At 45.0% G+C, this 25,017-nt stretch overlaps 1 protein-coding gene across 6 annotated transcripts in view; it reads left to right on the forward strand.

Annotated features, from left to right (window-relative positions):
- EHMT1 (euchromatic histone lysine methyltransferase 1) overlaps nt 1-25,017 on the forward strand; it is an 87,575-nt gene that overhangs the window by 55,642 nt on the left and 6,916 nt on the right. For 5 of the 6 annotated variants that reach the window (XM_069986518.1, XM_069986517.1, XM_069986513.1 and 2 more), the window contains exons 6-25: nt 1,936-2,118; nt 3,872-3,955; nt 4,560-4,680; nt 5,792-5,893; nt 8,032-8,177; nt 9,779-9,922; nt 12,100-12,329; nt 13,912-14,076; nt 14,173-14,279; nt 16,590-16,696; nt 17,774-17,896; nt 18,155-18,256; nt 19,333-19,437; nt 19,971-20,125; nt 20,519-20,674; nt 20,770-20,914; nt 20,998-21,075; nt 21,588-21,703; nt 22,384-22,470; nt 23,100-23,178. In XM_069986518.1, coding sequence (XP_069842619.1) covers nt 1,936-2,118; nt 3,872-3,955; nt 4,560-4,680; nt 5,792-5,893; nt 8,032-8,177; nt 9,779-9,922; nt 12,100-12,329; nt 13,912-14,076; nt 14,173-14,279; nt 16,590-16,696; nt 17,774-17,896; nt 18,155-18,256; nt 19,333-19,437; nt 19,971-20,125; nt 20,519-20,674; nt 20,770-20,914; nt 20,998-21,075; nt 21,588-21,703; nt 22,384-22,470; nt 23,100-23,178 — 2,535 coding nt within the window. The remainder of the gene's footprint in view (nt 1-1,935; nt 2,119-3,871; nt 3,956-4,559; nt 4,681-5,791; nt 5,894-8,031; nt 8,178-9,778; nt 9,923-12,099; nt 12,330-13,911; nt 14,077-14,172; nt 14,280-16,589; nt 16,697-17,773; nt 17,897-18,154; nt 18,257-19,332; nt 19,438-19,970; nt 20,126-20,518; nt 20,675-20,769; nt 20,915-20,997; nt 21,076-21,587; nt 21,704-22,383; nt 22,471-23,099; nt 23,179-25,017) is intronic. The other variant, XM_069986516.1, reaches the window with a different exon arrangement.

A 25,017-nucleotide genomic window follows, 5' to 3' on the forward strand; every position in this document is an offset into this window, starting at 1 on the left:
AAAAAACGCATTTCTTTTATTTGTTTTTTTTTCGTTTTTAAGCCGTTCGCCCTGGGGTAAAACTGACTTGTTATATATGTTCCTCAGGTCGTTATGATTACAACAATATGTAACATGTATAACTTATATTGTATCTGATGGTGTGTAAAAAATTCAAACCATTGTTAACAAATATATGTTCCTTACAATCACTCTATTCCCAGGCTTATAGCGCTTTTATCCTTTGGTCTATGGGGCTGTGTCAGGTGTCATTTTTTGCGCCATGATGTGTTCTTTCTATCGGTACCTTGATTGCGCTTATGTGACTTTTTGATCGCTTTTTATTACAATTTTTCTGGATTTGTTGCGACCAAAAATGCGCAATTTTGCACCTTGGGATCTTTTTACGTTTACGCCATTTACCGTGCGAGATCAGGAATGTGATTAATTAATAGTTTGGGCGATTACGCACGCGGCGATACCAAACATGTTTGTTTATTTTTATTTATAACATGGGAAAAGGGGGGTGATTCACACTTTTATTAGGGGAGGGGGCTTTTTAGTAACAACACTTTTATTTGTACTTTTACACTTATACTAGAAGCCCCCCTGGAGTTAGGGTTATTCCCCCTGGGGGACTTCTTGTATAAGTGCACTGATCTCACATACAGATCTATGCTGCATAGATATGCAGCATAGATCGATGAGATAGGCACATCGATTGCTTCCGGCTGCTGCAGCCGGAAGCAATCGAGTGCTGAGCCGGGATCAGCGCCGTAATTACGGCGCTGAATTACGGCGCTGGCCCCGGACGGGGTAAGGTGTGGATTGCGTTGTCCCGGAGGAGCGACCCTCCCCACTAGACACCAGGGAACGGGCTGCATCAAGTAATCGGATGCAGCTGTCAACTTTGACAGCTGCATCCGATTACTGTATTAGCGGTCCCGGGCTACGAGCGGCACCCAGGACAGCGACGGTTCAGAGCACGGCCGCCGCGAGGCCCTGCTTTGAACACACGGGTACGTCCAGGGTCGCCTAGGGGTTAAAGAAGTTGTCCACCCAAAACTAACTTGTCCCCACCCAAAACTGCTTTGAACACATGGAGGCGGCCCTGGACGTACGGGGACGTCCAGGGTCGCCTAGGGGTTAAAGAAGTTGTCCACCCAAAACTAACTTGTCCCCTATACACAGAGGTAAGAAATTGCGGGAAAGTCCGACCTCTGTACCCCCTGCTGATCTCCCTATTGGGTCCCTTGCTTCTTTGTTATGGATATAGCCTCGGTATGGCACATGACCCGCGTGTCTATTCATTTTTGTTGAGCCTTTTGGCTTACCTTACCCTTTCTGGCAGCTCCATAGAAAAGATTAAAGCCGGGGGTCACATGCCGTAACCGCAGATGTATTCATAACAAAGAAGCCGGGGGTCTGATAAGGAGATAAAGGTAAGGGTATGGAGGTCGGACGCCCCCTGCAATCTCTTACTTGTCCCCTATCCATTATTTTTGCCTGGACAACCTTTTCCTGGGTGGCTCTTGGACTTTTGTGCATTGTTGAAACCCATTTCTGCCTTCCCTGTAGTGTTGAGAAGACATGGAGCCCTCACAGCTACTCTGCAGTGCCATGGGGGCTTGTGTCATTACTTTGTTTTCATTCTCTTCAGTTAAGAAGAGTCAGATTAGGGCTCACCTGGGGAATGTTAAGTGGGTAATAGAAATACTTGGAGGTAAAGAAAGACTATTTTGGATGCATATCTAAGACCCCCCCTATTTAGCAAGTGCGTACCTCCTGTATTTATGCCCATATCTTTTATTAAAGATCTTAACAGGCAAGATCCCTAACAATATTACCCAATGTTAAAGCTTTCCTATAAATCAGCATTGATACCCCCACTATAATTCCCCTGGTAGACTCGATCATGGGTGTCATTTATCACATGGTGTTTGCTTTTTACTGTAGAGCGAGAAGGATTCGGAGGCTCCTCATTTGAACGGAGAAAATGTAGACATGGATTCAGAAGAAGAATACTCTGAAGAACCGGAGGAAGAGGATTATCACAGCGGAGAGCCGAGTGTCTCCGAACACCAAGAGGAGGACAGTGCTTCCAAAGATGTCACCACCGAGACCGACAGCCTGAAGAAGGTATCGTCATCTCATTGGTAGAGAACAGCGCTCCTCTCTACACAGTGGGATCATGGGAAACCCCTCCGAATAGCTACAGTTATTCTTTAGGACTCATCTAGTTAAAAAATAAATAAAATAATTTATATATATCATATAAATATATATATATATTTTTTTTTTATCAGCCAGATCACTGCCTTAGAGCAGAGTGGTGGTCTGTAACCTAGGCAACTAGCTGTTTACAATGGGAGGGAAAGATAAGCGTATCAGGAGGAGGAGACAAGCTTGCTAAGTAAATGGATTATGGATTATTATAATGGATTTACTCATATATTTCACTTGATGAGCCCTACATGTATAACTACATTAGTTGAGATCAGAAAACCCATTTTAAGGGGTACTTCGGCCCGGGGGTATTTTTCAGTTATGGCTGGGGATGGGGTTGTTATGGACGGTAACTTACCTACCCCGTTCAAGCGTCGGGTCCCGGATCGCGCCTCCCGGTACACCCGTACTGCTGCCGCATAAGACGCGACGTCTCAAGGCAGCTCAGCCATTCTGCAGCCGTAGCAAAGTCCCGCCTCGGCCGCTGAATGGCTGAGCTGCCTTGAGAAGTCACGTCTCATGTGCCAGCCCACACCAGGAAGCATCCGCAGGATGGGTGTACCGGGACCCGGTGCTGGAACGCTGAAAAATACCCCCGGGCCGGAGTACCCCTTTAAGGCCTGGTGTGTACTGGGGATGTGCTGCCCACAGTAACGGAGGAGAATGGCCACACAAATTGTCCGATGATTGTGCAGCTATTCTCCCTCAATAACTGGACCATGTAAATGATTTTTTTAAGAAGTGCTGAACAACTCACTCTGCACACATCTGGCAGCTGGCCTTGTAAAAGAACCCCAAATTGTTGCATGTTTTGGCCCGATCCTTTGTTATATAAAGTAATGAGTACTTTTGTGGAGAGTTCACTGCCTTCTGTCACTCTGTGGATGTAGCTGTGAAGTGATCGGTTTATCAGGACTTTGCTTTCTATAGACCACAGTTGCAACAGTGACACCTGCAGGCTCTCCCCGGTACTGCATCCCATACATAATTGTGCAGTAATGCAACACATAATATAGAATTCTTTAGTATTTTACTGTTATATTATGTAATTAATAGCTATGCAGAGTACTATTAGAATGCATTGTTTTTTTTGTTTCTCTTTGTACTTGCTGCCGCTATCAAAATCGAGTAATTAGATCAGCACATCCTACATCATTGTCCTGAGAGGTGTCACCTTACAGGGGTTGTCCCACCATTAACACTTATCCGCTGTCCACAGGATAGGAGATCAATGACATACTGCAGGGGGTCTGACTGTTCCATATAGCTGATTACAGTACCCGGCTGTCTTCAGTGACTGACACGCTAGAGCATATGCATGCCTGACACTCCAGCTTGTACTGCCGGCAGTTATACGCTGTGGGTACGGGATAACTATTAATAATAGGACAACCCCTTTTAGGCCTTATATAGACTGCAAAACTGTGTACATAGAACCTGTCTGATACTATGTTGCTCCATATTACTGAACCACAGGTACTCCATGTTTTGCCACATGGAGCCTTCTTCTCTTGCTTCTTGAGAATACCTCTTAAACAGCGTAATGGAGATTAATGTGCTTCTTGCTTAATAAATATTACTTGGCCTGTGATGTGTATGATGGGATTGGGTCACTTGTAATGTTATAGTTCTTGTCATTATATAATAAACTGTATCTGCTACACAGGGGGATGACCTGGAATCTGAAGCAGATGAGGAGGCTGAGTCTATGGAGTCACAAGAGGAAGAGGAGGAGGATGAATCTGACTTGGTAAGTAGTACTTTTTTTTTTTTTTGGTGGGGGGGGGGGGGGGGGGGAAGAGAAATATATTCCTATAGTTGGGATAGTGATTCACATCTAGTTTTATAAACAACCTCTGATTAAGGGAATTGCATGCACTCAATGGATTACATTATGGAGACATTAATAAGCTGAATGTGCTTGAGTTGATTGATTTGTGCAAGAGAAGCCCCGTCCTCCTCCGAGCAGTAATGAATGCAGAGAGGAAGTGGTCTGGAAATAATTGTATTATTCACCCAATGTATGTAATGGAGAGACTTCATTTGGAATCAAAGTCCATTCTAGATCTTGATGATGTCTTGTATTTTATAAAGCATTAATGGAATAGCCTAGAAGGAAGTTTTAAAGGGGCCACTTATATCACCAGATGACATATAATTGTCCTTGTATGTGTCAGTGTTTCCCTAGAACTATAAAAATGTGGTTCCCTAGCTACAGAAAGCTTATCTGGAAAGGGAAGGGTGTATTCCGGTGATACAACTTACCCAGCATTTCTATACATTGTCCATAATGATATGTGGGATGTGTATGGTTTTATGTTTCTTACACTGATGCTATGACTCCATCATTGTAGAGCTCAGAGTCCAGCTTACAGAGGAAGAATCAGAAAAAACAAAAAGGCCATGCGGAGAGTCCGTGGATGAAAAAAAACAAAAGGAAAGAGCAGACTGAAACAAAGCCTAACCCACTTCTAGGTAATGAGCATTTCCTGATTACAGAGAGTAATGTTAGACAGGCTCATTGCCAAAGACACAACCCTATCAAAAAATGGTGGTGGTTAGGCAATTATTATTATTTATTTATAGAGCGCCCTTAATTCCAGAGAGCTATACAAGAGATAGGGGGTAACAAACAGGAACAATACAAGATCAAAACACATTATAAGAAGGCAAATGGCAGACTGATACATGAGGGAGGAGGACCATGCCCACGAGTACCTACAATCTATAAGGTACGGGGAGAGAAACAGGAGGTAAAGTGCAACCAGTCAAGTTTGATGCATATTTATTGTAGGTTGATTCCTGACAATTAACTTGTCAGACATGACTGGCTCGCCCACCTCAAGGCTGGGTACATGTACTGACAGCAGAGGGGGCAAAATAATCTCAGCAGGGTTCACATCATATTAACACTTATCTCAGGATGTGGGTTTTGGCCCGGGCTACATGGAGACTTAGTACTACTGACTCATTTTAAAGGGAACTATAAGTGGGTTAGTCAAATCTAACCTGCTAAGATGTCCCTATTGCACAGGAGACGCTGAGGAGGAAGATATGTATTTTACCTACCTCCTTGGTGCTGTTCCGGTGCAGTTGGTCCTGTGCACCAGTTCCGGTGAGACAGTTAAGAGCACTGCCCACCCCCATAGCGCCAATCCAGCCTGCCCTTGGCTGGCCCATTCCATTCGTTATCATTCAAAAGGGGTGGATTGGCGCTCTGGAGGTGGGCAGTGCTCCTAACTGTCTCACCGGACCGTGGAGCACATGATTTAACTGCACTGGAATGGCGCAGAGGAGCAAGGTAAGAGATATACGTTCCTCCTTGCCGTCTCCTGTGCAGTAGGGACATATCAGCAGGTTAGATTCGTCTAACCTGCTAATAGTTCCCCTTTAACTACTAAGTGCCAGCTGTCATACACAAGATTACATATAGTGCAGTGTATTCCTCCATAGTTTAAGAAGAAAAGTCTATATGTAGCTCCGGCCTAGTTAAGATTTTTATCAAGAAAATGTTGGTGCAGCCACATTGGACATTTTAAGGTATAAGCTTGACCTCAATTCTGTTTTGTTCCCCACTTGTTTACAGCTGGTGAAGGTGATGGTCAGGACACCAGCACAGAGTACACAGAAGTGTCGCTTGACTCTCTGGACCTACGAGTGAAAGAGATCTTGGCCCCCCAGTCTAAAGGTGAGAAACCAGGGTGGTGCATTTCTTCTCAGCCCCTAATAGTATTAGGCTGGGTTCACACTATGTTTTTGCAATCCTTTTTTTCCGCAAATAACTGATGCCTTTGTGTGCATCTGTTTTGATCTGTTTTTCCATTGACTTCCATTATAAAAAAAAAAAGGGGGATCAAAACGGATCAGTTTAAAAAATAAAAATAAAAAATTTATGAACACAAAAATGAGGATGACTACGTTTTTGTGTACGTTAAAAAAACGTATCCGTTTTGATCCGTTTTTATTATAATGGAATTCAATGGAAAAATGGATGCACACAAAAGCATGTGTTATTTGCAAAAAAAAAAAAAAGAAAAAATGGATGAAAAAAAATAGATTGCAAAAACGTAGTGTGAACCCAGTCTAAGGGTAGAAGGAAAATATTTACATGAGTGGCCATCTCTACTTAAAATTTGAGAGAAAATGATAACTTCTGTGCACACAGGTGGAAGCTGAGCCGTATTGGTTTAAAGGAGCCATATTTTATGCGAAGCACAGGGTTCGTTCTTTGTCAAGTGCAAGTCAGGTTAGAATAGATAGATATATATTGTACATATACATACAGGGTGTGTGCTCTGTTTTAGAGCCCCATTTAGCAAGGAACAGGTCTCAAACCAACAGCCCTCCAGCTGTTGCAGAACTATAATTCCCATCAAGCTTTGGCTGTCCATACATGATGGGAGTTGTAGTCTTGTAACAGCTGGAGGGCCGCACGTTTGACACCCCTGCAGTAAGGCTGTGGACCCTTGTCTCTTTGGGTTGCTTCAGTCAGCCCCCCATTCACTGGTTTCATGTCCTAGCAATACACCATCACTTTCTATGGTAGACAACCTCACTGTAACTTGTTGGTGAGTAACTTCAGCACTAATACACAGTGGCTATGAGCTTTACCCCGTTCCATTGTAATCCGACAGTATCAACCGCATTCTGTTCTGGAAGTTTTTGTACAATTGTCTAATAATTTTAATCAGTCGCCTGCATCTCGGCAGGCGCTCCCAGCCCTTTGGCATACGCTCATCACTATGCCTGCATCCAACATGCCATTTTGTTATTCTCCTTTGTGCTCTTTATGGCAGTCTCCTGTGATGCCCTCTGGTGGCCGACTCTAATGCAGAGGATAAATCAACATAATTGGCCGAATGATTTCTTTCTGTCACGATTCACTGCTGTTCGTGCGGCACTTCTCGTGTTAGACGTTTTCCCGCTCCTCTTAGGAGAATCCTCCTAATTTGGACTCCTTATCCCCTCCCAGGGATCTTGGTTTGGAGAGTAGATGGAAATCATCTCTATTCATTGTATCTGCATATGGCTCTCCAAGACGTGACCCGTCTCCGGCTGCTAACACCAGGGATGAGCTTCTGCTTAAGATGTCCCCATTAATCACAGATGTCTATTGCTATAATTTCCACTAATATTGGATATCTAAAGATGTCTCGTGGCTCAGACTCCTGATGATTTGCAGTTGTACCTAATAATTATACGATATGATTTGGTATTACCCATTTTTCCATCTGTTTCTCTGCTGAGAGGACTTTATCTTATCCCTGGCATAGGGCGTAAGGGTCTGATCGTGGGTCCCTCTTCAATACAGAGGGGCAGTCATACATGCTCCTTCACCCCACTCTATGGTAGCGGCTTAAGAGAGCCACGTACAGTGCTTGGCTATCCATTGCAGCCCCCATAGAGAATAAATGGATTAGCGGTGTGCATGCATTACTGATTGGGAGACTTGGGTCCTTGTTCTTGGGATGGCACGGTATGCCGTCAGTCGAACCCTGCTAGATCAGATCCAACATTACATACTGTCATAGGCCTATAGCAGTATACCTTACTGCCCATACATGTAAAATTCACAGACATGCCTAAGGATGCCTAAACAGAAATTATCATTGGAGAGCTATGGGGGCCTATGTTGAGTCCAGGATGTCAGGGGAGAGTGCACCGCCGAGCCGCTTCTCTACGATCCTTGTAGCAATCGGTGGGTATCTCAGCAACCAGACCCCCAGTGACCAAAACATAATTTTTTATGATTTTTGCACCTTGTCTGTGGATGCACACAACAGAATTCAATGAAGCCAGTGTGTCACATTTTAGTTTTACCCACAGGTCTTTCTAATGGATCAGAAACCATGGAGGTTGACGGTCTTCAAGGAATTCCACTTTGTAGCTGCCGAATGGAAACTCCCAAAGAGGATGAAGTGACTGCTACCGCTGGAGATCGCTGCATGGCCATCGATAGCACAGACCAAGAGGTCAGATGTCAATGCATCTATGAGAATGAGATTCAGCTTGAAGCTCCCACATGTGGATAGAGTATACATGTTATAGTATATATTTTAACGCGTACCTGTCATGATGTACACGCACCCAAATAGGCATGAAATCCATTTGGCAGAAAGAAAATTGGGTATCCTTGGATATGACCATGCTGAGTCTGTGCCGTGTGCGAGCACCATTCTGATCTAGTAGGACTTGTGCGCGGAACCAACCTGATGTGGTCATATCCATGGATACCCAAACTTCTAGTGGCAAAATAGATTTTATGTAGCTGCAGTCAGCATACATCATGACAGTGACCTCTAGCTGATTGGCTCCCCTGTTCCCAGCCATTTTTTTTTTTTTTGCTTAGATTCTGGTGACAAGTTGACATTACCGTTATCGATCATCTCTGGATTTTCTTATCTGCAGCCTTTGAACCACTCCCCTCAAAGCATACCAGTTTAAGAGTTATGCATGGAGTATATTAAAGAGTAACCTATATATGTATATGCAAAGAAAAAAACACACAAACGGCGCTGCATGTGCAGGTCAAAACACACTTTGGAGAAACATGCATATGTGTGCAAATGCACGCTCACCTGAGTGGGTCGTACACAATTAGGCACGACTCTAATAAGCGCTCTGGATCAACGGGGGATGCTGCCTTCCACCTTCCGATTCTCCAAAGTGGATCCTCGGTGTCAGTCACAATAGTGGTAAACAGAAGAGGTTGGTGGGATTTGTCTGGCGCAACCACCCCTATTGGAACACCGGCCACGTTCCCCTGTAACTTCTCTGAATGAGGAGAACTCCTGGCACTGGTGTGAAGTCAAATTCAGGCTTTTATTTGATGCAACGCGTTTCGAGGGTGCAATCCCCTCTTCATCAGATGCCTGATGAAGAGGGGATTGCACCCTCGAAACGCGTTGCATCAAATAAAAGCCTGAATTTGACTTCACACCAGTGCCAGGAGTTCTCCTCATTCAGAGAAGTTACAGGGGAACGTGGCCGGTGTTCCAATAGGGGTGGTTGCGCCAGACAAATCCCACCAACCTCTTCTGTTTACCACTATAGTAACCTATATATAAAATATATAACGGTAGTCCCTGAGATTTATACCTAGTAGTCTGATCTTTTGATGCAAGTGTATTCTAAGGCGTCCAACAGCATCATGCTGTCAGTGTAGCTAGATTTACGATGCCATGAGACTTTCTAACGTGTGCTATCTCTTGGAGGACTGGTAGGGATGGAGAAGGGGCATAACCGGAGGGGGTGTAGAGAAAGCAGTTGTACTGGGCACTGGTGCCTGAGGGGCCCAAAGCTCTCTTGCTCCATAAGCTGCAAGAGGCCGCTCCAATCAGGAGGGGTGTTAGGGGACAGTCTAGCCCTTGGAAATGCTTTCCCACATGTAGTAATGTTTGTTCCATGTGGAGATGCCTTACTAGGTGGTTACTTCAGGGCTCACACAGGGGAGACGCTGCTTCCCATTATCTTTTACATATTATCTTTGTAAGTTGTTTGCTATTAAAAAAGGTAAATGCCGCTGTTACCGATATGAAGTGACCGACTTTCTGGTGTTTGCTTTCCACTCTAGTTGAGTCGATGTACAACGGAGGTCATCAAGTATGAGCTGATGAGGCCGTCTAATAAAGTACGACATCTGGTATTGTGCGAAGACCACAGGGGCAAGATGGTAAAGCACCAGTGTTGTCCTGGGTGCGGATACTTCTGCACAGCCGTAAGTTACTCCTTTTGTTTTATTGAACGCTCTGTATAAATTAAATCTGCATTCCCACCGTCATATCATACCAGGCAAATAAGTGTCCATCAGTATCCTGCAAGGCATTTCTCTAAACCCTTACACATATACATTCAGTTCAGCCAAGCATGCATGTTTTTAGGAGAAAATAAGACCCGCCAGACGCATCCGTTAGCAGCGTATTGGTGTTGTTTATATGCAGTTTGCTCATTTCTTCTGAAATGCCAAACAATACATTTTCCGGTCAATAAGGTTAGTATATAGCATGGCGACATTGCAGATTGCTTCATGTATGACTGGGAGAATAATACTGCACATACCCTGTTTTGAAAGGATGAATAGCAGTAAGAGTTCCCTTCCTAAGCATTAATATCCCATTGGTTTGAGTGTGAACTCTGAGACCCCCACCGTGTAACCACTCCCAAGACACTCCAGTAAATAGGGCTCTTTGCAGTTGTAACACTGAGCTGGATCTGCGTATGAGGAAAATAAATAAGTCTCTAAAGAGGAGCAGCTTTTCTCTCCAGTCGTCTCCTAATGTTTGCTTATATGGTAGTGCCAGAGAAGTCTGCATTGTGCCCTTCCTCAGTTATTTCTCTTGTCAACTCATACTTATGTTTCTAACTAGATGTTACTTATTGGATTGTCAGTAAGGTACGTCAGCCTGTCAGGGAATGGTAACTATACATCTTTAGGGTATGTTCCCCCTACAGAACACGAGCTCAATCCAGAATTGACATGGATGGCAGATTGAGTTTTGGGTGGATGGAAGATTGAGCTTCAGAATATCATTGAGTCAGTGATATGGGCAGAACTTTGAGTAGTCCACCGCGTGGCCTCCACTTAAAGGGGTACTCCGGACAAAATGTATTTTTAATATGTTATTACATAAGAAAAGTTATACAAATCCCTAAAATACACTAATTATGGGAAATGCACATGTGGTGCTATTTTCCCTCAATTTAGTAGATCAGGCAGGCTCACTTCCTCTAAAAAAACAAAGGTGACGTCACGTCTCAAGTGCCGGGACCAGCAGGGGGCGCATGTATGCAGATGTTTCAGTGCCTTCCTCTCTGTGCTGGCTGATACCCCGCTGTGGAGGCTCCTGTCCCCAACTAGCTATCCCCGCTGCCCGGTCCCAGGGTTCCCCCAACTAGCTTTGAGCCCACCCAACCGCCCCGTTCTGTGCAGAAACGCTCACCCGCCACTCGTTCCTGGCGGGGTGAGCGCTCCTGCACCTCCCCATCTACCCGCCCATGCTCTAAGCTGCCCGGTCCCTTGTAATAGCGCTCACCCGCCGCTGTCTCCCGGCAGGGTGAGCGCTCCTGAACCTCCCCATGCAGCCGTCCGGTCCCTTGTAATAACACTCACCAGCCGCTGTCTCCCGGCAGGGTGAGCGCTCGTGAACCTCCCCATGCAGCCGTTCACGAGCGCTCACCCCGCCGGGAGCGCTATTACAAGGGACTGGGCAGCTCAGAGCACGGGCGGGTAGATGGGGAGGTGCAGGAGCGCTCACCCCGCCAGGAACGAGCGGCGGGTGAGCGCTCCTGCACAGAGCGGGGCAGCTGGGTGGGCGCAGAGCTAGTTGGGGGAGCGCTGGGACCGGGCGGCGGGGATAGCTAGTTGGAGGGAGGAGCCTCCACAGCGGGGTATCAGCCAGCACAGAGAGGAAGGCACTGAAACATCTGCATACATGCGCCCCCTGCTGGTCCCGGCACTTGAGACGTGACGTCACCTTTTTTTTTTTTTTTAGAGGAAGTGAGCCTGCCTGATCTACTAAATTGAGGGAAAATAGCACCATATGTGCATTTCCCATAATTAGTGTATATTAGGGATTTGTATAACTTTTCTTATGTAATAACATATTAAAAATAAATTTTGCCCGGAGTACCCCTTTAAAAATTTCTCTGCGTGTTCCAAACTGGGAACAAGTAGGAATCTCGGGATTGGCACTTTGCAGAAGGTGCATCAGACCTAATATTTTATAGTATTGTCTTGTCAGAAGTGGTGACAGATCCTTGTGAAATTTCAAGGGCAGTCACTGTTTTTTACCCCAGGCATATTAACTTTTGTGGCACTCCTGTGTTTATGGAGAAGGGGACATCTGTCATTACAGTACTGATAATCGTAATTCGTAATGGATTTTGTCTTTTCAGGGCACATTCATGGAGTGCCAACCTGAAACCAGCATCTCTCACAGATTTCATAAGCTTTGCGCCACTCAAGTCAACAATGCCAGCTACTGTCCACACTGCGGGGAAGAGATTTCAAAGGCCAAAGAGGTCACCATTGCAAAAGCGGACACCACCTCTACTGTGTGTGCTGCACCAGATGCTCCCATGGAAGACGTCCCAACAGAGGGTCAAGCAGACACTACAACAGAGAGGTGATTTCCACTCAAGGCCATTGTCTGTAATATTATGGCTGCTTCCAACCATGCACAGAGGAAACATCCTATTGCTGTTATGTCATTTCCTTGTAATGGACAGACTTTAGTAACTACTTAGTTGGTGAAATTTAAACATTTCTGTAGGTGATACTGAAGCCTTATACACATCCCACTGTAGTCAGTACAGTCTTGTTGGAGATTCACTCTTTGTAGAACCGTACAACCCATTGAGAGGAGCCACAATAATTTGACATGAATATATAAATGCATTTCTTGTATTGCAGAGAATGTCATTTGTTCTCATAAGATACTAACATCCTGGAGCTTAGCATTAAAGGGGTTGTCTCATTGTGATGATCACTTTGTGAGTAGAAGCCCTCACTGAATATACAAACTGCTGGCGGCCATCTAAAAAGGAAGTGACTTGGTCCGCCAGAGGAGAGAGAACCTATATGGTAGTGGCTCTCTGCTATGGCTACTTAAAAGAGACTCGGTCAGTAGGTTTATGCCGCCCTACCTCAAGGTAGCATAAACTAGTGTCAGAGAAGCTGAATAGAATGATGTATCACTTAACATTGTTCTGTGCAGCTGATCCAGAGATATTCTCCTGTATAACATGGACAATCGGTAGTCCTTCATTATGTGCATGAGCCCAGTAGTCCTGAATATTCATGAGCACCAAATTCCACCCACCAACTGCTGATTAGCAGTTATCTATCCATGCTGTGTATAGGCAGTCAACTGTCAGTCAGCAGCTGGTGGGCGGGGGGAGGGGTGTGGCACAAATACTATTCTCCTGCATATTAGGAGAATGGTTAAACACAATGATGTAAGTAAGACACCGATCTGTTCAGCATTTTGTTCACTAGTTTTATCCTGCTCTTACTTAAGGCACTAAAAACCTAGTGACAGATTCCCTTTAAGTCTATGGCAGCCGTATGCATTTATTTAGAATATGAAAATAGGGGTCGTTGTCATAAAACAGCACCGTTAAAATGCTATTCTCCTCTCGTAAAGTGAAGCCATATCCCTAGGATATGCTAAAACTTTGACTGTGTGGTGGCAGCCTGTGAGGACCTTTCTGATCCCTTAAAAGTGTCTTTTACTACTTGGCAGGGCTCACAGAGAAATGCCAGCAGAGCTCCATTAAAAGGAATATTTAGGTGGCTGGTGCACTGAATCAGTGTCACTCAGTTCCTTTATTCTCAGAGTCATGTGGGTCCCACAGGCTGAGCCATAATCTAGTGATATATTATCACTTTATAGGACTAGAATACCCCTTTAAGAGGCAAGAGAATGGACAGATACATTGCGCATGGTGACTGTCTCTTTTATAATTGATCACATTGGATAGCATTGCCCCCAGCTGCAGGTTGAGCATGTATGGTATAGCTCATGACTCTTCAGGGTTACACCAGGACTTTCTGGGTCCGGATCTCCCATTTACTCAATCAGTGACATTTGTGAACCTGACAGAACATTTCTGGCAGGTCCTGAGGCTTGACGACCCAAGCCGCATTGTGTTGTTGATTAGTCAGCGACCGTCACTGATGTATTGTCTCCCTGTGTTTCTCAATAGTGATTTTACAGCCCAGAAAGCAGCGGATGATTCGAAGACAGACGTGCCGGCTCCCCAATCCTGCGATGTCTCAGAAGCTCATGGAGCAGGGAAATCTCCCGTCTTGTCTCAGGGACCCGTGAAGGAGACTCTGGAAAGTGCTTTACTCGCACTGGACTCAGAAAAGTAGGCAGACTTTTGTCCCGTATTATTAATTACATTTCTGCATTATTGCTCATTGCAGTCACATTTACATCTATACCTTTTTTTGACTTGTCATAGAGACAATGTCTCCTCTATTTCTAGGCCTAAGAAACTTCGGTTCCATCCCAAACAGCTGTATTTCTCAGCAAGACAAGGCGAGCTGCAGAAAGTGTTGATGATGCTTGGTGAGTGCGTAATACGTCTATGTAGCTTTATTTCCCATATCTACGGGTTCAGTCTGTTATCAAAGATTACCCCTATTTAGCTCAATACCCAGCACAGTCCGTGGACAATAGTGGCCAGTGTCCTGAAATACAGCTTTATAGCTGTAAACTATTGTTCGTAAACTATTTTGCAAACTGTATGAAGTCGTCTGAATGGTCCAGCTGTCTAAAGTGTATGAGGTCTTCCCGACCCTTCCCTGACAAATGATATTGGGGGACAGAGAGATCAGGCATGTTGGAGTTCAACTGTTGAACCCTTGTGTTCTCCGGCTTACTTCTCCACCTGTCTCTATTGAGAACTCATGTACATTTGGCGCAGTCGAACATTCATGTGTATGGGAAGATTGGGGCGAAAGAACAAATTTTTGACCACCAGCTATTGAGAGTATATGATCCCCTTAAGGTTAGCTGTATACATTAGTTATTTGTCGGCCAAGGGCTCATTTGAAGACCGCCATCTCTTCCAGCCCCCTGTACACTTGTATGTTGAACATAACTCATCATAAATGTGTTCTGAATTGGCAGATGGGGAGGTAAGCCATTGGCAGACGCTTCTGGCAGTCACTTACCTCCCTTCAGAACACGAGGGGTCAGGCATATTGAATTCCAACAGCCTGACCAATCACAACTCCCGACATTCACCATTGGTGAGTAGTTGGCGGTACACGGAGACTCATTAGATGGTCACTTTATAGGATATTAATTTGTATGTATTTGTAAGCAGACCATAATGTACAAATCAGAGCAAAGGTGAATGCGCTGTCACATTAAGGTCCATGTAACCTGCGGCCTGTGGGCGACCCTCACTCTTGGCCCCTGCGACTGTCTGCAGCTTTTCGGTGGGTGTCTGTAACCCCTCTCTGGCAAGGAATCTTGGAGGGTTTGTTGCTTTGCCAGCCTCCTCACGGATTAAATAAGTCCTGAATTCCCAGAGCTGCAGACATATCATCCAGACGTGGGCTGCTGCCTATTCTAGGCCGGCGAGTACACAGGGATGTGCTGATGTATGCAATAATCCGCGCCTGCTAATGAGGCCTCTGTAGCTGCAGCACAGAAATAAAAGAGAATTTCAGATGTGCCGGAGAATTTACTTTTGAACACTGCCAGGGGCTGACCCAACCACCCAGCTGGGGAGCAGGCTCCGCTCACTCTGCCCTCCTATTCTTGGCACTATGTGGGTAGATTGGTTCGTGTCCACGCTTATTTCCTTCAATTTATGTGTGTTAACCTGTTGGGGGAGATGTGCTGCAAGGATAGAGCGGAAGCTGAGCTCTTCCTGACTGCGATCTTTACCATAAACCTTCACTGCTGAAAAGCAGAAAACAAGGGCAGGATAGGATGAGCTGTTTGTTGCTTCTCCACGATCCAGTCTCCCAATCTGTTTCACGTTTATCATGCACTGCATATCCCAGCATGTCCAGTATATGTGCTGCATGCTTATGCGTACAGTTATAAGAGGTTACTCTAGAATATAAATTATCTCCTATCCACAGAATGGGGGGTAAGTATCTGATAGCTGGGGTTCTGACCCCTGGAACCTCCCCTGGTTGTAAGGATTGAGGTCCCTTGTCCCCAGTTGAATGGAGTGGCAATAAAGCATGCAGGCTGCTATTCTATTCTCCCTCTGGAGATAGCGGTGTACACTGCTTGTCTCCTAGTAAGTAAAGGGACATGCTGCCGCTCTATTCACTCAGGGTGCAAGGGACTTCATATAATCACCAGGGTAACTAAAGGTCAAACCCTCATCGATCAGATACTTACAACATACGTTTAGTATAATAACCCCTTTAAATGCATGTCTCGCCTTGAATATTGTTTTTCTTGTTTAGTCATCTTTTATAGGGTTAGGATTCTGTGTTGACTTATTTCTTGATGTATATTTATAGCGGTTAGCGCTGATTCAGAGCTCCAAATCCCCTGCATGGACATAGAATTAGGAAAGAACATTCTGGCTGCGGCCACCACTGCATACAGGTTTATCATTGAGTTACACGTACAGTACACTGTAAGCTCCTGTTAGTGATGGAGATGGACAGCCAGCACTGTATCCTATTACTAGATGTCTATGCAGAGGTTACAAAATAAAAAGTCACTGCAGAATATTGGACCCAAGAGATTCGCTGTACATTGATGGGAACTTTTCTTGCAGTATTTTCTAGCTGATTGCAGGACGTGAGACTTCTCTGGACGTTAATGCAGCCGGGGTGAAGTGTCTGTCCTGGCTGAATGTCTCCCCCTCATACTGTACATGTGTTTTCTCTTTTCTTTAAGTGGATGGAATCGATCCCAACTTCAAGATGGAGCAGCACGGTAAGAGGACACCCCTGCATGCCGCGGCAGAGATGGGATACACTGATATCTGTCACATGCTGGTTCAGGTGAGAGTCTGGTCGCCAACATTGTTCTACCAAACCCTGAAATGATGGACAGTAAAATCAGTAACCCCTGCAGTGGTTTCCACTGAGGACGCAGCATTTTATCTTTCAATGTTGCTTTTGGGGTCTTGCTTGTTTTATTTTTTATTTATTTATTTAGCTTTTTCTTTTCTTTTTTTTCTGCGACATTTCGGGGTTTATATAATGTATAGAAATACTTTTGGGGACAATTTTTTTCCCTTTTATTTTTACATTTTTTGGGGACTTAACTATGCCATGACTTCAGTAACAATGCAACAGTATTCCTGTATGGCGGAGTATTATACTGTCAGTGGCCTAGCATACAGAAGTCTTAGGGGCTTTCATTACGGTCTTGGATGCTGTTTTCTGTTTACAGGGGCATCTAAGGGGTTAAACTTTTGGGGCTCATGATCTTTCTGTTCCTGGCTGTTGCAGCAGTAATATTAAAGGGGTTGTCCAGGAATCTAAACACATCTCTGCTGTCTTTTAAAAAAAAAAAACACACCACCCCAATTCACATGTTGAGTGTGGTTTTGCAAGGCTTTGTTGTATAGGAAACTTAACGGCAATACCAGACACAAGCTGCAGACTGATGTGGTGCTCTTTCTACAAGAAAGCAGCCCTTCTGTTTTCTAATCCTGGAATAATCCCTTTAAGCTGACACTGGCTGCAGGTGGTGCAGACGCAGCTCTAGCGCTACAGATGTGGCATATGCTGCCCAGTGGTTGTGATGATAGAGGGAGCTTTTAATCTTTTACATTGAGTTATAAGATAACATGGTGTCTTCTAGCAGCCAGCACCAGGGGAGAGCTTACCACACACTGTATGTACAGGAAACCCAATAACAGCACAGTATACGGGAAGCTTCCTCCAGTGCGCGGGACCCCAAACCTGTGGCTCTCCAGCTTTTGCAGAGCTACAACTCCCATCATGATTAAACACATACAAGTTGGTGGTTGTGTAGTGTGGGGCATCAGTGTCACAAGTCATTGGTCCTAGCTGTCTTATATTGAATATCTTCTATAAATGATCCTGGACATTTTATTGATCCTCCTCCAGGCTGGAGCAAATCTGGATAACTGTGCTGAGGATCAGCGGACTCCATTGATGGACGCTGCCGAGAACAATCACCTGGAGACTGTGAAGTATCTGGTAAAGGCCGGAGCGTTGTTGGACCCCAAGGTAAAAGACCTGTCATTTATTGAAAGTGTAAAGCTTCAGGGTATGAGTGTAAAATTCCACTTGGTGACCCCCACCTAGCCTTATATTCTGTGCCGCCATATACAGTACAGTATATAGTGAGCCAACCACATGAAATGTAATAACCACTCAAGTTAAGCCATTATGCCTTCCTGTTGCCCAGTATGAACACCACCCCAACTCCTCCTGGTGTAGATCATCTCTAATACCCTGTGTTTGTATGTCCGTGTCCGCTTCTAGGACTCTGAAGGCTCCACCTGTTTGCATTTGGCTGCAAAGAAAGGTCACTATGATGTGGTGAAGTACCTGCTCACCAATGAGCTAATGGATGTGAACTGCCAGGTAAGCCCTCTGGTATCTGCTACTTACAAGATGCTTCTCAGATTGTTCTCATGTATCAGCAGAAGCCGCGACTCCTTCACTTCATAAGTTTGCCGCTCACGTGAGCACGCCCGCTGTTTGTTTTTTTTGTTTCACCTTTTACCTCCCTTTGTCATCTTGTAATTGCCTCCCAATCAATTGTACAGCGGGATGACATTTCCATTCTTCAAGTGATTCCTGTAGAGACAGTAGAAATCACACCCCCAGTGCGACAATTAGTCCTCCACCCACTTTTATTCTGATTTACGTATCTGAGATGTCATTATGTTCCCCCTTAGGTTTCACTGTGGGAATCTGTTACCGTATTCAGTGGAAGTCTATAGCGTTAAGCTGCCTAAACACTTGAGATAACTGTGAGCAAAAGGCAGTGCAGTCAGCCACCGCTGGCTCTGGTCACTTCAGGCTGTGCTGCAATTCCCTACACAACCAGGTGGCTGGGGGGGTCACTGTGCAGGAAAGAGGACCGTACTGTGTCAGCTTTGTTCTTACAGTCATTTGGGTTCCCACCATTCATAAAGTGATGACATTTCCTGGCCATGTGGCATCACACTTTATAAGGTAGGGGTACCCCTTTGTTAGGTATGGCCACATTGAGCTTTATATTGTGAAGAGACTGAGCCATCAGACAGAGGACGTAAGCTTACTTAAAGGGGTAGTGCGGTGTTAAGCATTAATTCAGTAAATAACACACATTACAAAGTTATACAACTTTGTAATGTGTGTTATTTAAGTGAATGCCCCCCTTCCCCATGTTTCCCCTCACCCACGCTAGACCTGGAAGTGTTGGTGCATTATACTTACGTATTCGCTGTCAACCCTGGCCGTCATATTGGGACGTTTATGTCATCTTCAGGAGGCCGTCCGGACTGCTCCAGCACGTTATCAGCTGCTTAGTCGCGATTGGCTGAGCATAGTAATTGCCCCCTAATAAGACAACAATGGGGTAACCTTGGAAAAACCTTTATAATGTTGATCTGGCAATCCTCTGTCTGTGGTTAAGCGGGTTCCCAGGGACTTATTCTTAGCTTCTTCCCTAGGACGATGGAGGCTGGACCCCAATGATTTGGGCTACCGAGTACAAGCATGTGGAGCTAGTGAAGCTGTTACATTCCAGCGATGCGGACCTCAACATCCGGGATAATGTAAGTCTATGCCGTTTTCTTGAATTTCTTTAGTTTCTTTTTTAACTAAATAATTAGTGCGCTTTATAATTTTACTCCAGAGCAGCGCTCACTATTCTGCTGTGTTCATTACATTAAGAGATTACATTGCTTGTCCTGAGCTTTATCCTGTATTAAACCCCATAGTTGTACTCAGCATTGTGCTGGTTGCTACAGGAAACAGCAAAGTTGCAGTTTGATATTCCCATAAGGCTCTGGAGTATAATACAGCATGTAACTCAGGATCAGTACAGGATCAGTAATGTAATGTATGTACACAGTGACCTCACCAGCAGACTAGTGAGTGCAGCTCTTGAGTATAATACAGCATGTAACTCAGGATCAGTACAGGATAAGTAATGTAATGTATGTACACAGTGACCCCACCAAAAGAACAGTGAGTGCAGCTCTGGAGTGTAATACAGTTTATTTAGCAAGTGACTGAACTTTTTAGATAGATTAATCCCATATGCCATATGCCTCTAAGTTCTTCATCTTGTCGTCCTCTTTCTCAGGAGGAGAATATCTGCCTGCACTGGGCAGCGTTTGCCGGATCTGTTGAAATCGCTGAGATCCTTCTGGCCTCTAAATGTGACCTCAAGGCTGTCAATATACATGGGGATTCTCCTCTTCACATTGCTGCTCGGGAAAACCGATATGAATGTGTCACGTAAGTCGTGCTTCTTCTCTGCACATTGTGCCGTATAGATTCAGTCTGTCAGTATTTCCTATATTAGGGTATTATGTCGTTGTTATCATATTCACCATTCACATGTAATACCTGAGGATACATTGTTTTATAAGCTAAGTGTTTGCCTAGCTGTAGCAGAAATGCCGACCATGTTGGTTGTCACCACCATCCCAAAAAGCACTAGGTTAGAATTTTAGAAGGGGGATGCTCTTTATGAATACATGAGTTATAGTAGACATTGCCCCCTTTCTTCCTCCATTGATGCCTGCTCGGGGTGTAGTTGACACACAGTATTTTCCATGAATTTCTGTTCATGATTTGGGCTGGCGGGGTTGCCTCCTTGTAAGACGCATCTGTCAATTCTTGCTTCAGGCTGTTCTTGAGTCACGGTGCTGAGGTTGGTCTAAAAAACAAGGAGGGTGAGACCCCACTGGAATGCTGCAGCCCAAACTCCCAAGTCTGGAGCGCTCTCAAGAAAAGCAGTAACTCATCTGAGAAGCCAAAACATGAGGAGATGGTCATGAACAGGTAAGTAGCGCCACTTCTTCCTTAGCTGTCACAATCTCTGCCTTGTCCCATTTTGGTTCGGTTCAGCATTTCCCTTTTTTTTTTCTTTTTTAAAGGGACATATCCAGGGGCTATGAGAACATCCCAATACCCTGCATCAATGGCGAAGACTCCGAACCTTGCCCCATCAACTACAAGTATGTCTCCCAAAACTGTGTCACCTCTCCGCTCAACGTGGACCGAAACATTACCCATCTTCAGGTATGGCTACTGAAGGCAGCACCCGCTACAGTCAGAAGCCAGCTCAGCAGGAAATAACCCTCTATCGTTGTGCTTCTTTTCAGTACTGTGTGTGTATAGATGACTGTTCCTCTAGTAACTGTATGTGCAGCCAGCTGAGCATGAGGTGTTGGTATGATAAGGTACGTATCGTCAGTATTTGTGCATTATTGGACTTTGTACCCACTGTACTGCGTAGAAAGTTTTGGGATATAAAGTAAGGGTGAAGGGAAACAAAAAAGTTCAATAATTTGAGTTCTGGACATTAAATAGTGGTTATTGCTCCCCTAGTGGTCAAAAAGGTTTATGTAAAACGTGTAACTCCATACTGAGCTTAGGTGGCTCTTCCTTAGCAAACACCATGAGTGTCAGATTGGCGTGGGCCTTACTCCTGGCACACCCAAGCTACAATACCATGTATGGCACAGTGCCCGGTAAACAATAGTGGGACATGGTGCATACTGGAACATCACAACCCTTCAGTCAGCTGATCGACAGGATGGACAGATGTTGGAATACCCGGGATCTGATTTTAATATTCTTGAGATTATTAAAGTTTCCTTTCAGTTAAGTAGTTATACCATTGCAGTCTCATATTGGTGACATTGTGCTGGCATAAGCTATATGGCTATAAACATGTATTCTTCTCTTTTAGAGTGGACGCCTCTTGCCAGAATTCAACATGGTGGAACCACCACTTATCTTTGAATGTAACCATGCCTGCTCCTGCTGGCGGAACTGCCGCAACAGGGTGGTACAGAATGGTTTGAAGTAAGTCTTCATAAAGTCTCTTTCTCGTGTGTCTTATTGGGGGAGGACACAGATACCATGGGTATAGGGTGCTTCTCAGAAACACATTATGGACGCCTGTCTATTTCATAGCTGTCTGTATTTTATCTGTGGCCTATCTAATTCGAATTGATCATGCATCGATCTAAGGGGCCTCAATATGGGTTCATACATTTAGCTATATAGCTTTCGGCCGCACATCCCCTGATTACACGGGAAGATGTGCGGCCAAGAGCGATAAATTTTACCGCCAGCCTAAAAGATGTGACTAGCCGACTAGCGGGTGTTTTCCTGCTCCTCAGCTGATGGCTGGCACTTTTACTTGGGATGGTTATCGTCCGAAGGAGCTTCTCTAGCTTTTCCATACATCAGCCATTTCTCTTGACTTCCCCATACGCCTGCACACTCGGCTGAGCCAAGTATGCTTGTTCCTAATAAGTAGAGGGGAATAAACGGTTAACAAAGTCTTTTACGGGAAGAAGGATCAGACATGTACAAAAAAAAACAACAGCATATCGGGTCCTCCTTGTCCCTAACATTTGCCTGCAAATAAGAGTCTGGACATCCCTATAGATCCCTATAGACACCCTCTTTCCCTACTTTATCCCAATAGTTATCGGATTGTAGACGTTTCTGTAATCGCATTTTTTCGTTTTCCACAGAGCCAGATTACAACTGTACCGGACCAAAAACATGGGCTGGGGAGTGCGGTCGCTGCAGGAGATTCCCATGGGGACGTTTGTCTGCGAGTAAGTGAGCCTGTGATTTCTGGCCGCACTGTTGGCACTTGGTAGTCTCTGTTAGTACCGAATATATCGGCGCTGGGCGTCTGTCAGGACGGCTGTGCCCCATCTGTCCATCCTGGTAATTGTACTGCTGTATTGAGGGCGATGGCATAGCAGAGCTATCCCGGCTCGCCTCCCTGCTGTGTGTGGCCATATGTAACGTTGCACACCAGCGTTCTCCACAAGGTGGGGTTTGCTGAATGTTTATCCTACACGTTGCCTGAAGACAGGATTTTCTGCCCTGTTTAAGCACTGAAGGAATTTTCTGCACGATGGAAAACACATTCTGTGAAATCTGCGAGGGATCGGCCACAAGTCTCTTATGCCGCCTGCAGTCAGCCGGGTTAAAGTGTTGATCGAAAGATACATTAATGTACTCGGTCCGATGCTTGCAGCTGCACCTTTCATTGCAGCCATCACTGTGGTCATCAGCCGGTTGCAAAACCTGTCGGCTGTCAGGGCATGCTGGTAGCTGTAGTTTTGCACTATAAAATTATGCGAGAGGTAGTGCAATTGTTAGAGTAATGTAAAAGATGTCTGCATAGTGAATGATTTCCATCTAACACTGTCATTTATTTTTTTCCCCTTTCCAGATACGTGGGAGAGTTAATTTCCGATACGGAGGCAGATGTACGTGAGGATGACACCTATTTGTTTGATCTGGACAATAAGGTGAGGTCCTAGAACCCCTAAGTTGGGCAGAAGCTGCACACAGATTGTTGTAGCGGCCGTAGTTCTTTGGAATATAGGCATGTATCATTCTCACATATACTTTGCTTTTCAGTTGCTGCTTGCTGTCAGTGACTGAAGAGGCTGAGAACCTGTATGCTGTCCTCAACAAAACTATTGTGACAGGTTCCCCTTTATAAGGGGTATTCCCATCTGGGCTTGTTATCTCTCTACCCATAGGGAATACCAGGCCCAGATGGGAATACCCCCTTAGTGCTTCCCTCAGCAGATGGTTTGTGGAATACAGTCTACACTGTAGTTTCTGATACATTGTATTAAACCGTCAAAGTGAAGATTTCTACTGCAGCCATGTGCGGCTCCCTCCGGATTCTCTGGACTACATACAAGATCTGTGAGCAGGGCTAGTTCAGGACTTGAGAAGTATACAAGAACGTCTTCATTTTCACACAGACCCCTGAGATCTTGGAAAGCTAGAAAACTGTATGAAAGGTTGCAGATTTTTTCATATAGACTATGCCCTGATCCAGGTTTGTGTGCACACGGTGTGCTTATTATTTTAACTTCTCTTAGTCTTTATTAAATTTTAGGCAAGTAAAGGACATACACTTTAACGGATAAGTATGCTGCACATTGATGAAAGATACAGCTATACAACCACACCCTAAGGGGCCTATTCCTCGGAGCGATAATAGGCCGAATATCGCTCGGTGGAATAGAGAAATCGATCAGCCTATGATCGTGTCATCGGCTGATCGTTTATTTAGGCCCAAACCTAAAATAATCGGTCACCCACCGCACATCGCTGTGCGGAATAGCGGTGCGCGGCGGGTGACCAACGTTTCAAGCAGCATACTTTACTTAGCAGGGCTTCTCCTCCGCTCCGTCTTCATCCTGGTCCCACACGCAGCAGCAGCTTCGGTGCCGCCTGACTGAGCTGTCAGACCGCTTATTCAATCACAGGCCGGGACCGCCACGGCCAGTGATTGGCTGAGCGGTCTGACAGCTCAGTCAGGCCGCTTTGGAGTTGATGCTGTAAGCAGGACCGGGATGAAGACGTAGCGGAGGAGAAGCCCTGCTAGGTAATGTATTCTGCAAGGACATCGGTAACGATTTCCTTGCAGCCCTCGCTAAACAATCATCGGGCCGTGGAATAGGCCCAGTAAAGGAGCGCCGATCTAGCAGATCGGCGCTCGTTTACATTATTGATCGGCCCGTGGAATAGGGCCCTTATACATATGTAGAAAGTCTGCCTCTTCACAACCACATCTAGGACAGTGGTCATTCTCCCTCTGATTGATCTTATATAGGAATTTGGGGGTGAAATACATTTGATGGCTTATATTAAAGGGGTTATCCAGTGCTACAAAAACATGGCCACTTTCTTTCAGAGACAACATAACTCTTGTCTCCAGTTCAGGTGCGGTTTGCAATTAAGCTCAGTTCACTTCAATGGAACTGAGCAGCAAAACCTGCACCCTAACTGGAGACGAGTGGGGCTGTCTCTGGAAGAAAGTGGCCATGTTTTTATAGCCTCATCCGGTGATTCCATCCCCCTTTATATATATATATATATATATATATATATATATATATATATATATATATATATATATATATATATATATATATATATCTATATCTATATCTTTCCCCATCTCCTCCTCCCAAATCATAAAGGGGAACTATCAGCAGGTTAGATGAATCTAACCTGCTAATAGCTCCCTAGAGGGCTCAGGGCACTGAGTATGTTTTTACCTCCATGCTCAGCGCCGTTCCTGTGCTGTTAGCTGTGCCTGGTAAGCCGTTAGAAGCACTGGGGTA

This window comes from Dendropsophus ebraccatus, chromosome 10, assembly GCF_027789765.1.
Source record: "Dendropsophus ebraccatus isolate aDenEbr1 chromosome 10, aDenEbr1.pat, whole genome shotgun sequence".
Taxonomy (NCBI): domain Eukaryota; kingdom Metazoa; phylum Chordata; class Amphibia; order Anura; family Hylidae; genus Dendropsophus; species Dendropsophus ebraccatus.